The following is a 13,484-nucleotide window of genomic DNA, read 5'->3' as shown; positions in this document are numbered from 1 at the left end:
TGCCAAATAAAATCTAACAATTTGTTATTTTAGAAAGATAATGTACTTCTCTTTTCTACCCTATAGTAGTGTAAGATCATCATTACATTTTCAAAATTGGATTTCCTTGGATAGCATAAAACCACCTTCTTGTGTTGGCAAACTTGAATGCGATTGCCATGTGCTCAGACTTGGCTCTGTCATTCAACCATATGTTGCCTTTGAATTTTAAGTGGCCCTGGTCTTATTTTATATCTTCTCCTTTATTTTCCTGATCTTTTTTATATCTTCTTCTTTATATTATTTATCCTTTATTTATATCTTTTCATATCTTCTCCTTTATTTTCCTGTTTTTCAGTAACACTTTTTGTTTATTTATTTATTTTTAGAAATGCAGCCTCTCTCTGTCTTCCAGGCTGGAGTGCAGTGGCACGATCATTCACTGCAGCCTCGAATTCCTGAGCTCAAGTGATTCTCTTCCCTTACTATCTTCCCTTACAAGTAGCTAGGCCTACAAGCACATGCTGCCAGGCCTGGCTGATTTTTTTAGACTCAGGGTCACTAAACCCAGGTTGGTCTCAAACTCCTGGGCTCAAGTGATCCTCAGACCTCAACCTCCCAAAGCGCTGGCGTCACCAGTAGAGGGTTGTGATTGCAAGTTGTCCAGGTTCTTGGCATTTTGAACAAAGAATTGGACAAAACGCCCAGGAACGCAAAGAATGAAGCAACAACAGAATGAAAGCAGGGATTTATTAAAAACAAAAGTACACTCCAGTGTGGGAATGGCAAAGCAGCAGCTCAAGGGCTCATATAAACAACCTTCTTGGGTCCAGATACCTCCTAGAAGTTTTCCCTTGGCCACATCATGCTCACCTCATGTAAATGAAGTGGTAGCCTGCAGTCAGTCTGATTGGTTGCAGAAAGCAGCCAACCAGAGGCTGATGTGACGTTACAAAGGTCACTTGCGTGTGTAAACATCTGATTGGTTGCAAAAAGCAACCTGTCAGAGGCTAGGGTGAGGTTAAACTAGGACATGGTCACCAATCAGTCTGCTTGGATATAAGCAACACTCATTCAGTGGCTGGAGTGAAGTTACAAAGTTGCAAACGAAGACTCCACCCACAGTCTGATCTGTTGCAGACAGCCAGTTTACTATATCTGTGCACAGAAAAGGTCAAACGGAGTAGCCTCTGGTCCTTTTGTTACTTAGGCCCTGAAAGTTAGGGTTTTCCTTTCAATTTATTTCTAGGAAGTCTGTGTGAAACAGCCTTAGGTTCCCTGTCTCCAGACCCTGTTCTCTTGCCTCACTGGGATTATAGGCATGAGGCCTAGTAAGATTTTTTGATCACTTCTCAAAGTCTGCTCAAAAGTTAAAAACTCTGATGAGAAAAGCTTTATAGATTGAGGCATATCTATTTTTAGAGATGAGGATATTGTTTTTAGAGAATGAAAATAGCCATCATTTTTATAAAGAATAAGAATAAAGCAGTTACTAATTTGCATGTAAATCAAAGGAAATTAACTTTCTGTATCTGAAACAGTTACATAACTATGCTGTTAATCTAAAAGGCTTTGTATTTTTCTGGGAGGAAAAAAGATATGGGAATGGTTCTGGTACAAATAACTGTGTATCAGAATTCACAGTTATAGAAATATATTGTCAGAAAAAGAATATCTTCAAATGGAGTATTAATATTTTTTACAGAATTGAATTTTAGTGTGTACATAATTGGGATGTGTACTCAATGCCCATTTTCTGGTTAGCTTAGGAATTGAACAAAGATCCAACCAAAATCTCCATGTACTTTTTTGGGAATTAAGGGAAAAAATTTTACGAAATGATTCTAAAATTCACCTGGAGAAATAAAGTAATAAAAATTGAAGAAGAGATGACTGAGGGAGAATTTGTTGTATCAGTAAAAACATATTTGTAAAGTTATAGCAATGAAGACAGGGTAGAGATGATGCAAAAAGATAGATCATTGAAAAAGAGCGGCAAACCCAGGAATTGATCTAAGCATATTTGTATTTTAATCCATGGTAAGGTAGCTCTTTAAATATTTTGGGGAAGGAAGGGAGTATGAATTACTCAATAAATACAACCGGGAAGTTGGTTAGTTGCTAGGGAAATAACTAAGGCATTTTTCTTTATTATACAAATCACTTAAATGAAATTATAGTTCCTTTAATATGTATGTAAAAAAGGAATCATAAAATGTGTAAAATATAAATATTTGATCTTAAGGTAAAGAAAACCTTTCTAAACATAAAAGCAAAGAAAAAAAAAACTAGAGAAAACTGATATTATATAACCCTTAAACAGAATTAAAAGGCAAACGACAACTTAGTGGAAAACAGTAAAATATATGACAAATTAATTTCCCCTCTCTGTAGATTGTGCTTACATATATTTCATTGTGCTCGTTAGTAAATTGGGGAGAGGATATAAATAAGCAGTTTACAAAACAAAGGTTCCTATTTTTCTAAAAATTTTCAATTTAACCTGTAATCAAAAAAAAAAAAGGAATGCCAATGAGATGAACTTTAGTGAGATGCCCCACCAAGTCAGATACTGTTTCTGTGACTCTGGGTCTCAACAGTTTACATTTCCTCCACAGCTGGTAGTATGTAATACGATCAGTTTGTGTATTTAAGAGCCTTGAAACTGTCATTCCCTTTAAACCAGTAATTCTACTTTCACAAGTTTGTCTTGAAGTAATCAGAGCTATATATGACTATTTATGCTCAAAGATGTTTATTGTTCCTACTATTTTAAAATAATGACTAATGGTAAATTATGGAAATCACCTTAATGTATAACAGAAAAAGATTGGTTAGGTTAATTATGCTACTTATAGAATGGACTACTATGCAGTCGTTTAAGACTGGAAAAATACAGTGCATGAAATGAAAACAGATTTGTTGAATATGATCCTAGTTTTTAAAATATCTGTGTGTGTACGCATATGTGTGTGTGCATATGTGTGTGTCTTGGGAGTGAAATTACAAGCAGTATCTATTTTTTTTACACCTAAAAAAATCCCAGAATTTATGCAGTAGTCAGTTATTATATATTTGTATTCAAGATGAAAATCTGAGACCAGGCTTGGTGCCTCACACCTGTAATCTCAGCACTTTGGGAGGCTGAGGTGGGCAGATCACTTGACACCAGGAGTTCAAAACCAGCCTGGGCAACATGGTGAAACCCCATCTCTAGTTAAAATACAAAAATTAGGCAGGCTTGGTGGCACGCACCTGTAATCCCAGCTACTCGGAGGCTGAGACATGAGAATTACTTGAACCTGGGAGGCAGAGGTTGCAGTGAGCCAAGATTGCGCCACTTCACTCCAGCCTGGGTGACAAAGCAAGACTCTGCCTCAAAAAAAAAAAAAAAGATAAAAATCTGGGTGTTCTTTTTAAAAAATATACTTAAAAGAGTTGAAAAAATGGAATTCTTCTAGCTTGTCTTGAAGAACTGTTTATATTTCATTTGTTTTTACTTTTTCATTTTTCAGTTGGGAAAACTGAGATCCTGAGAAAATTTGTATTCACACAGCTAATTAATAGCAGCTTTCTTAGCTCCTAGGACAGTCCTTTCTAATCTTCATGCTACCTCTTCCAGCAACCAGATTTCATTTAGCCAACACAAGTTCATGAAAAATTTTGTTCACAGCTCGAGCTAATCCAAGATATGGGGTTCCATGTCATTTACTGAATGAAATGGATGCAGCTAACATTGAACTGCAAACAAAAAGGTAATTTTAAATTACTTTTAGAGTTTGAATAGTATTTCCAGAGCATAATGATCTGATTTAGGGCTCAGGCATTAAATAATGAAAATTAATTTTTTTAAAAAAATGTTCAACTAATTAATGCCAGCGTCTGCTTTGCTGCTGAATTTTTATAGTGAGGGTAGCTTTTACTTTAAAATGATTCTTATCTGTGAGAGTGAATTAAATGATGACATAAAATGGCCATTGCTAAGTAGTGATTAAAGCCTAAGAAGAGTAGAGAAATCAGTGAGCACATGGTTGGGCTAAATGAATTGTATCCTAACCTGGCCAGATTATTTCCTTGGGTCCAAAGAGAGCCTGCCATTAAAATCACCCCTCATAGGTAAGTAGTTGTAGCAAACTGGCATGTAGTGAGAGAGGACCAGAGGTGGGCAGATTTTCAGAAGGAGAGAAATATGGATTCTATAACCTATTAAATCCAGTGCTAATCTTGGGGGAAAGCCTATAATGGATTCTTACTTAAAGAGATGGTTTGTGAGAACTTCATGATCTCAGCATTCTCTTTTGGGGCCTCACCTTTGATTGAAGAACTGGTTCTTTATTTGTGCTCTGATAGGGTTAGTAAGATATTGGGTTAGGAAAATGGGTATTCCTGTGATCTCCTTGTGGACCCAAATGCCTGATTATATGGCAGGATGTATTTGACATTTTTAACATTGGCTCGGAGCTGGGGGAAAAAGTACAGTGAATGGCACAAGATCAAAGAAACAACAAAAACAAAGATACTAAAAAGATTATAACTTGACAGTGAAATATCTTAAATCCAAAAAATAAGCTGCATGGCATAAGTGGTCTGGACTAGCAGTTGTTATTTAAAGAAAAGAAAAAAAGCAGAGCCTAAGGGGTTGTCATCAGCCCACACTGAGGTCTTTCATGTGGTCGTGCTCTCTGGCCACGTTAATCAAAGTACTGTATCCTGAAGAACCTGAGTTGTGTGATGAGCCTCGTTCCAGCTCCACATTAATCAGACTCTACCTGTGTTTCGCGCTGGCTTTGAGTCAGCTGAGTGGATTCAGAGAAGAGCAGCCAACACCAGGCTGCTGCCAAGGACTTTTAGCCTGGATAACATGCATTCTGGAGGATCATGCTACTGGCTTCAAATATTTCATGGGCTTGGGTGCCGTGACTCAGGCCTGTAATCCCAGCATTTTGGGAGGCTGAAGTGGGTGGATCACCTGAGGTCTGGAGTTCAAGACCAGCCTGGTCAACACAATGAAACCCCATCTCTATTAAAAATACAAAAATTAGCTGGGCATGGTGGTGATTGCCTGTAGTCCCAGCTACTCAGGAGGCTGAGGCAGGAGAATTTCGTGAACTTGGGAAGCGGAGGTAGCAGTGAGCTAAAATCATACCTCTGCACTCCAGCCTGGAAGACAGAGTGAGACTGTCTCAAAAAAAAAAAAGTTTCATGGGAGAATCTGCAAAATCTAGTGAAAATAAGGATGATAGATGACAGAAGTAAATCGGCTACTTAAAATTATGCGAGCAGGTCTCTAGCATTTTGTTAATAACTATAATATAATCTCAGAAGATTTCAAGTATCAGCCTTTGTTCAGAGAAATGGAGTTAACATTGCAGCCTGCATTAAAAACAGTTTGCTCTTGGAATTCATGGTGACAGCTGAACTTTTGCTATTGACTGAAAAACTAAAGTGACTAATTGTGGCATATAGAAGAAAAATTGTTACTTAGGTGGGATGGAGAACTTATTTGTATTGTAAGTCAGATATCTTTGGTTTGAGATAAAACACAGTGTCTGTTATAAAAACACAGTATTTGTGTATTTTTGTGCCTCTTTTTAAAGGGCAGAATGTGATTCTGCAAACAATACTTTTGAATTGCATCTTCACCTGGGCCCTCAGTACCATTTCTTCAATGGGGCTCTGCACCCAGTAGTCTCTCAAACAGAAAGCGTGTGGGATTTGACCTTTGATAAAAGAAAAACTTTAGGAGATCTCCGGCAGTCCATATTTCAGGTAATGTAGCCTTACTTCCTCTTAATTGAGACATCCAGGACCATCTCCAGCTAGAGTCTCCATTTCATTTTGTTTAGGATACAATTTTATTTTTCAAAGCTGCTTAGGAAGATCTGACATCTGCCACTTCATAGAGGGATGACCCGAATCTTGTCTCCTCCTCCTAAGTCTTTTAGAGAGGCTTTTCTGCACAGCTCCTACCAGCAGCTTTTCAAGTGGACAGTCAGGCCTGGTGGATTTTATTTGGAGGGAAGAAGGAGTATAAAGTTGTCTCTTTTTTAGAAAATAAATGAAAGCAAATTGTCTTTCAAAGAGAGTGAGAAAAAGATGAGCATGTTCTTTACAACTGAGAATTACTGAACAAGTAAAAGCAACTAACTTTGTACCCTATAGTATAGAACATTATTTATTAATAACACTCTTAAGTGAAGGAAAGTATCTACTAATCCATAGTAAAAAACAGTGAGGCTGGGCATGGTGACTCACACCTGTAATCCCAGCACTTTGGGAGGCCAGGGTGGGCAGATCACAAGGTCAAGAGATTGAGACCATCCTGGCCAACATGGTGAAACCCCGTCTCTAATAAAAATACGAAAATTAGCAGGGCATGGTGGCATACCTGTAGTCCCAGCTACTTAGGAGGCTGGGGCAGGAAAATTGCTTGAACCCAGGAGGCGGAGGTTGCAGTGAGCTGAGATCGCGCCACTGCACTCCAGCCTGGCAACAGAGCGAGCTCTGTCTCAAAAAAAAAAAAAAAAAAAAGTTTTGTAGTTTCCAAATATTTTTTCTAGGTATGTTTTAATGATGATAATAGCAACATCAGTGTTCTTTATTTTACTTACACTGCTTTCATATAAATTATGTGATTTGGTTCTTTAACCTCATTAGCCCCATTTTGAAGAATGGCAGTGTGATTTAAAGAGACTCAATATCTGGCCTATGGTCCTAAATCTAGTTAGTGGAGCTGGGACTCCGTCCCTGGTCTTTCTCGTCTTCATGTAGGGTTTTTTCCTCTTCATCACTATCGCTCCATACTACTTTCCGATCAAAGGAGATAGAAAATGTTAGCTTTTTGTGTTTTTTCCCCAGAAACTAGTTAAATGAATTTTCTGAAAAATCCTATTACTCACAAAACTATTAGCTTTCTTTTGATTTTCTTTTGCTAAGAAAAGCAAAGCATTTTGCTTTTAACCTTAGTTTATTTGAGGTTATCAGTGCCAGGATTTCTAAAATTGTCTAATATTTTTGAACTTTTTCATTCGAAGTTTATTTCTAAGCCAATTCTGGCACTGTTGATACAGGTGGGTGTGGGAATCTGAACCTGTCTAGAGGGATATTTTAAATGGAAAGATCTTACTCACTTTGTAAGTGTGAGGTATACTCCAGTCTGTGATTTTTGGTATTGTAAGTGTATATCTCTACTAACTATTCTCTTAGTAGGACGCTACTGACAAGAGGCTAGGAAGCTCAGTTCACAGCAAACTAATTGCTTGCAAATAAGAAAGTTCTTATTAAGAAAATACTTTATGGCATTGTAGAGAAAGACTAGATGAAAATGACTTTTGTGGTGATATTATTTTGGTGACGTTGCCACAGTGCTCAGACTCTTGGATCTAGAAAGACCTGGTAATCTGTGAAGCAAACTGGTAATGCCACTTTATAAATTGGCAATGGGAGACATTCCTTTCAAGCAGCTAGAGTATGAGTGCTTGCTAGAGTCAGTGCTGCATTTCCCTGAACAGTACTAATTCAGCAAATTAGTTTTGCTCTTTTGCGTAAAAATTCCTAGGCTGGCATGCTCATCAACTTGCTTTCTGAGAAAAGTGGTCTTTGTGTATATTAAGCAGAATTGTGTAGATGGTTGTTGTGCCCTTTGTGTATGCCAGAATTCTTCACTCGGTAAAGGAGGAGATTAGCCATCTTTGGATTTGACTAATTTAACAAGTGTTGCCTTATTTCCGAGTTCTCATTGTTGGTTGGGGGTGAGAGTATTCGTTTGCTTGCTCCCTGTGTCATCTACACGTCAGTTGGCACAGTAACCTGGAAAGGTGGTAAGCATATGTGACTTTTCAACGTTCTCTTTTCTTTCATTATATTCTTCAGCTGTTAGAATTTTGGGAAGGTGACATGGTTCTTAGTGTTGCAAAGCTTGTACCAGCAGGACTTCACATTTACCAGACACTTGACGGTAAGATAAATATGAAAACAGCAACTCACTCTATATTTATATTTTTGTTGGGCTCATCTCTGATCTTCTATTCTTTGTTAGTCATTCCCCACCTACTGCTTTCTTAACTAAGTAGATTATCTTCACACTGTAAGTTTTCCAAAAGAAATAATTTATCAAAGTTTTAATGTATCCAGTTTATGGATACATTAAAAACATTAAATATTCATGATAATTTTGGATGTGTGAAATTCTTCTAATACGGAAACATTTTATTTTTTCTGAAATAAAGGCTACCTCTACCAAAAATTTCTTGAAAAACTTTAGAATTATTTATATTAACACATATTGTTGAACAAAATGGTTTCAAACCACCTGAATCATATTTATGTGGCTTGATTTTCTCTCAACTCTCAGCTTCAGATTTTGTAGCAAAACAAGAAATACTTTGAGAGTTGGAAAGCATTTACTTCCTTCAAATAGCAGCAAAACAATGAGAATTAACAGCAGCAGCAGTTAACATCTAATTTGGGCCAAAATTTGTAATAGGTGTTTTATGTTAATTATCTCACTTGATTTTCACAAAATTATTTTATCCCCATTTCATAAATGAGGAAACTGAAGTTGAGAGACATGAAGCACACAAAGACATACAGCATGTGCTATGTACATATTGGTGAAGCTGGAACCATTCCATGCCTCAGCTTAGCTCCCGTTCCCAGTGTCACATGCCTCAAGTACACTTGGCCTTTGTATTAACTCTTTTGTCCTGCCATCACGTTCACAAAGCGTTTGTAATAACATTTTAAAGAAAAATTACAAAATGAAATAATGTCAGTAGAATAAAGATAATTACTACTTTTTAAATTTTCCTTAGTAAAAATACTTTTCAAACAAATATTTGTCTCAGCTTTTTCTTTAGCTCAGTCTTTTTGATGGTCATGATGAATGGTCTCACTGGTGATTTCTTTCTAGGGGATGAACTGACACTGTGTGAAACTGAAATTGCTGATGGGGAAGACATCTTTGTGTGGAATGGGATAGAGGTAAAAAAAATTACTGAAGAAATATTCATGATAATTTTGGATGTTTTAAGGTGGTTCACTCCTGTAATCCTAGCACTTTGGGAGGCCGAGGCAGGCAGATCATGAGGTCAGGAGATCGAGACTGTTCTGGCTAACATGGTGAAACCCCATCGCTACTACAAATACAAAAAATTAACCAGGCATGGTGGCATGTGTCTATAATGCCAGCTACTCGGGAGGATGAGGCAGGAGAATCGCTTGAACCTGGGAAGCGGAGGTTGCAGTGAACCAAGATCGTGCCATTGCACTCCAGCCTGGGTGACAGAACGAGACTCTGTCTCAAAAAAAAACAAAAACAAAAAAAGTTATGATGGCTGGGCACTGTGGCCTGTAATACCAGCAGTTTAGGAGGTGGGCAGATTACCTGAGGCCAGGAGTTCGAGACCAGCCTGGCCAACATGGTGAAACCCTGTCTCTACTCAAAATACAAAAATTAGCTGGACGTGGTGGCGTATGCCTGTAGTCTCAGTGACTTGGGAGGCCAAGGCAAGAGAATCACTTGAACTCGGGAGGTATAGGTTGCAATGAGCCAAGATTACACCACTGCACTCCAGCCTGCATGACAGGCAAGACTGCATCTCAAAAAAAAAAAAAAAGAAAGCGAATATGCAAGAGGATAAGTCAATAAAGTTTATTCTTTGAAAGATCTATAACTTGATGTCAGTAGTCAAAAAAAAAAATAAAAAAAAAAAAAAAAGAAAAGTCACTAATGAAATTTTATTCAGCTCGTGTCAGGGCAATTAGATATTAGGAAACTACTGAAATGCTTGATAAATGTTAGGGACGATCAATGCTAGTTGTATATCAAGGACATGTTTCTTGAGTACCTTTTTTATTTGTGTCAGATGCAAGGTCGAAGGCCGGTCAATTTGTGTCCTTTTAGGCCCTCATCGTGTGAAGAACTGCACCATACGTGCTAGAGTGGGGGTCTGTGTATGCCTGTGGGAATTTAGAAGAGTGAGGAGCTGTACTGAGTTGGGGAGTGGGGGTGGTTTGCAGATAGAAAGTGAATTTTCTATCCCCAGAAGGCAGCCAGGAGCACTTCAGCTACTCTGTGAACTGACCTTGGCCAATCTGGCTTCATCACCACCCCGATAACTCATAAATCTCTATCTCTGGTCTATAATAGATCTCTCTCCTAAAAAAATAAAAGGTGGATAAGAAAGTTTCCAAAGAAAAATCTGAAGTTGTTCCTCTGATGCTTAACAGACATTTGTGAAAATTTTATTTTTCTTGGAAAAAATGAGGGTAGTTCTCTAAGAGTAATCTTTTAACATTTACAATGGTGGCAAATATCACCTATACTAATGGTTGTCTTGATATGATTGCAGGTTGGTGGAGTCCACATTCAAACTGGTATTGACTGCGAACCTCTGCTTTTAAATGTTCTTCATCTAGACACAAGCAGTGAAGGAGAAAAGTGTCGGCAGGTGATAGAATCTCCATATGTCTTTCCATCTAATGCAGAAGTGGGCACTGTCCTCACAGCCTTAGCAATCCCAGCAGGTGTCATCTTCATCAACAGTGCTGGATGTCCAGGTAGGGAGAGTTGGACGGCCATCCCCCAGGAAGACATGAGGAAGACGTTCAGGGAGCAAGGGCTCAGAAATGGAAGCTCAGTTTTAATTCGGGATTCTCATGATGATAACAGGTAACTCACTAACAAGAGAAAAAGGATTTCCAAAAGTTGTTTTAATTGTAATACCATCCAGCAGAACTCTAAAGCTTGATTTTAGTGACAAGAGTTGAATGTTTCTTTATTCCTAGACATTATGTTCTAAATGTTGTATATGGGAATGTTTTAGGTTATGTGACTTAGAGAAAAAGATGATTTTTTATAAAGGGACTTTTTGGTAAATGTGGTGACAAAATAATATAAATATCCCTTATTTTTTATACTATATAGGGTATCAGTTAGTTGGCTGTAATACAAAATGTTATCGAGTGAATTCCGATTAGCGGCAGTTACAAAACCAAAGGCACATTCTCACAGAGAAAACTCCAGAAAATTTTCCTGAAGAAAGTATTAACATTATGGGTAAATTGTTTCTCGATATTTTGTTTCAGGAGACCCATAAGACAACTCACTGTTTCCTTATAATCCCTTCTGTACTCTTGAGAGCCCAGTTGCCTCGAATAGAGCAAATTACCCCCATGAATCCTGTGGTCACATTTGAAACCACATCTCTCTTTTTGTCATCTCTGTCTGTGGCAGTACATTGCTGTATAGTCATTGTGTCATACACTGTAACTGCAATATTTCCGTATATCGAGGACTTCAAGTTCCCCGTTTTCTCAGTGCTACAAATTTACTTCGATTGCAGGACCTCTGTATCATTATTTACAGTGGCTGTGATGCAGAGAAGCAGAACACTTGTAGGCTATTTCTTTTTTTCTTTTTTTTTTTTTTAATTTAGGTTCTGGGGTACATGTACAGATCATGCAGGGTTGTTGCACAAGTACACACATGGCAAGGTGGTTTGCTGCCTCCATCCCCCCGTCACCTATATCTGACATTTCTCCCCATGTATCCCTCCCCACCCCACACTGTCCCTCCCCTAGCACCCCCACAACAGACCCCAGTGTGTGATGCTCCCCTCCCTGTGTCCATGTGTTCTTATTGCTCAATACCTGCCTGTGAGTGAGAGTATGTGGTGTTTGATTCTCTGTTCTTGTGTCAGTTTGCTGAGAATGATGGTTTCCAGATTCATGCATGTCCCTACAAAGGACACGAACTCATCATTTTTTATTTCATATTATACTTACCACTATAACTCTTTTGGACAGGGGTTTCTCAGATATTCCCCACCTTGTTTAAAAGAACCTCTGTATTTCCTTTATAAAAGGCAGTATATATTTATTAGGACTGGAGAATTACGAAAGTGAAGACTGAAGAGACCCAAAACAGTATCCTACTCACCATGAAGTGTCAACCACTGTTAGCATTCGGGTGCCTTTCTTTTTAAACCTAATAATGATTATTTTGTAGATAAGAAGTTGTATCCTTCTCTCCATCCCCCCACCCCAACAACCCTGAGATTTGTAGACTCTTTATAAACCACCTTGGATGGCTACATAGTAATCTGCGTGGCATTATAGTTTGCGTAACTGTGCTTCTGAGCAAGTCAGTAGGATGTAGTGGAACCCTGGGCAAGATATTTTATCTTTCTCTGCTCAGTTTTCCCATCCATAAAATGGGAATAATAACTAGTGCCAACTTCATAGAGAGGATTGAAAGAGTTAAGTGCTTATGAAGTACACACAGGTAAGTGCTAAATGTTTTAGTGAATATGTGATGATCATTGTCATGATTATCATACAATGTTTCACTATTGTAAGGTAGTCATCAGGGAACAGCTCGTACTTCAAACTTTGTTTTATTTGGGATTGCTAGCCTAAGGTAGGATCTCAGAATGAAATAACTGCGATAAAGAGTAGAATTATGTTTCAGGGCTCTGATGTACATTCCCAAAGAGGACTTATGCAAGCCCATTAGTGCTTCTGTGTGAATTAGAAAGAAGGCACCCCTTCAAGACCCTTTACTACTCTCTGTAGGAGATGTTAGAACAAGATACTCTACTGCCAACCGCTATTATAAAACAAAACTCTATACAAAAATGCAAATATACAATGTGTATGCTATGTGTGACACTCATTAGATGTGGCACTTTTGTGCGGTTTCATTCTACGGGCTGCACATGGCTGCCCTGTTGTTAAACTAAATCTAGATCCAGTGGGGTGGGCTTCTGGTATAGGTGCTCTTTTAAAGCCCCCCTAGTGATTGCACGGTGCAGGCAGAAGTCAGCAACTGATTGTTCATTTACAGAAGTTCTCTGTGAAAAATGTGGCAACAAATTATGTGCATAAATCAAAGACTATTTGGAGTCAAGAAGATAGACTCCATAGACTACTGCCTAACAGCACCCTGCAAGGATAGCCCACTTTCATAGAGATGACTCAATAGAACTTGGTCACCTTTCATTAGTCACATTAAGGCACACATGCAGAGTTTTAGAAGTGATGCTTAAGAAAAGATATTAATTTCTGATCTTTTCTTTTTACCTACAGCTTGTTGACCAAGGAAGAGAAATGGGTCACTAGTATGAATGAGACTGACTGGCTCCATGTTAAAAATTTATGCCAGTTAGAATCTGAAGAGAAGCAGGTTAAAATATCAGCAACTGTTAATACAGTGAGTAGAATATAATTAAAGGTTAGCGGATGGATTTTCATTAACAGAATTTTATTTAAAAAACAATACCTTAATCTTTTAGAACAGTTGTCTCAATAGACTTCAAATCTTAGGAAGTCAGCTTTTTAACATTTGATTATTGCTTGTTTACCTATGTTAGCCCTTAGCATATTTCAAGAAAATACATGCCTTTTAAAATTTCCTCCAAAGCCTAGAATTAGAATGTGGGAGTTACTTATTTAGTTAGTTCATGGAATCCTCTGGCTCCCACAAAATGAAACTCTCTGGCTTT

At 38.0% G+C, this 13,484-nt stretch overlaps 1 protein-coding gene across 6 annotated transcripts in view; it reads left to right on the top strand.

Moving 5' to 3' along the window:
* USP40 (ubiquitin specific peptidase 40) overlaps positions 1 to 13,484 on the top strand; it is a 103,346-nt gene that overhangs the window by 35,682 nt on the left and 54,180 nt on the right. For all 6 annotated transcript variants that reach the window (XM_037741744.1, XM_017537687.2, XM_017537686.2 and 3 more), the window contains 6 exons: positions 3,653 to 3,734; positions 5,577 to 5,748; positions 7,852 to 7,936; positions 8,891 to 8,961; positions 10,332 to 10,651; positions 13,069 to 13,192. In XM_037741744.1, the coding sequence (XP_037597672.1) occupies positions 3,653 to 3,734; positions 5,577 to 5,748; positions 7,852 to 7,936; positions 8,891 to 8,961; positions 10,332 to 10,651; positions 13,069 to 13,192 (854 nt within the window). The remainder of the gene's footprint in view (positions 1 to 3,652; positions 3,735 to 5,576; positions 5,749 to 7,851; positions 7,937 to 8,890; positions 8,962 to 10,331; positions 10,652 to 13,068; positions 13,193 to 13,484) is intronic.

The sequence above is a fragment of the Cebus imitator genome, unplaced genomic scaffold, assembly GCF_001604975.1.
Source record: "Cebus imitator isolate Cc_AM_T3 unplaced genomic scaffold, Cebus_imitator-1.0 Scaffold106, whole genome shotgun sequence".
NCBI classification, from domain to species: domain Eukaryota; kingdom Metazoa; phylum Chordata; class Mammalia; order Primates; family Cebidae; genus Cebus; species Cebus imitator.
This window is presented reverse-complemented; position numbering and strand designations above follow the sequence as displayed.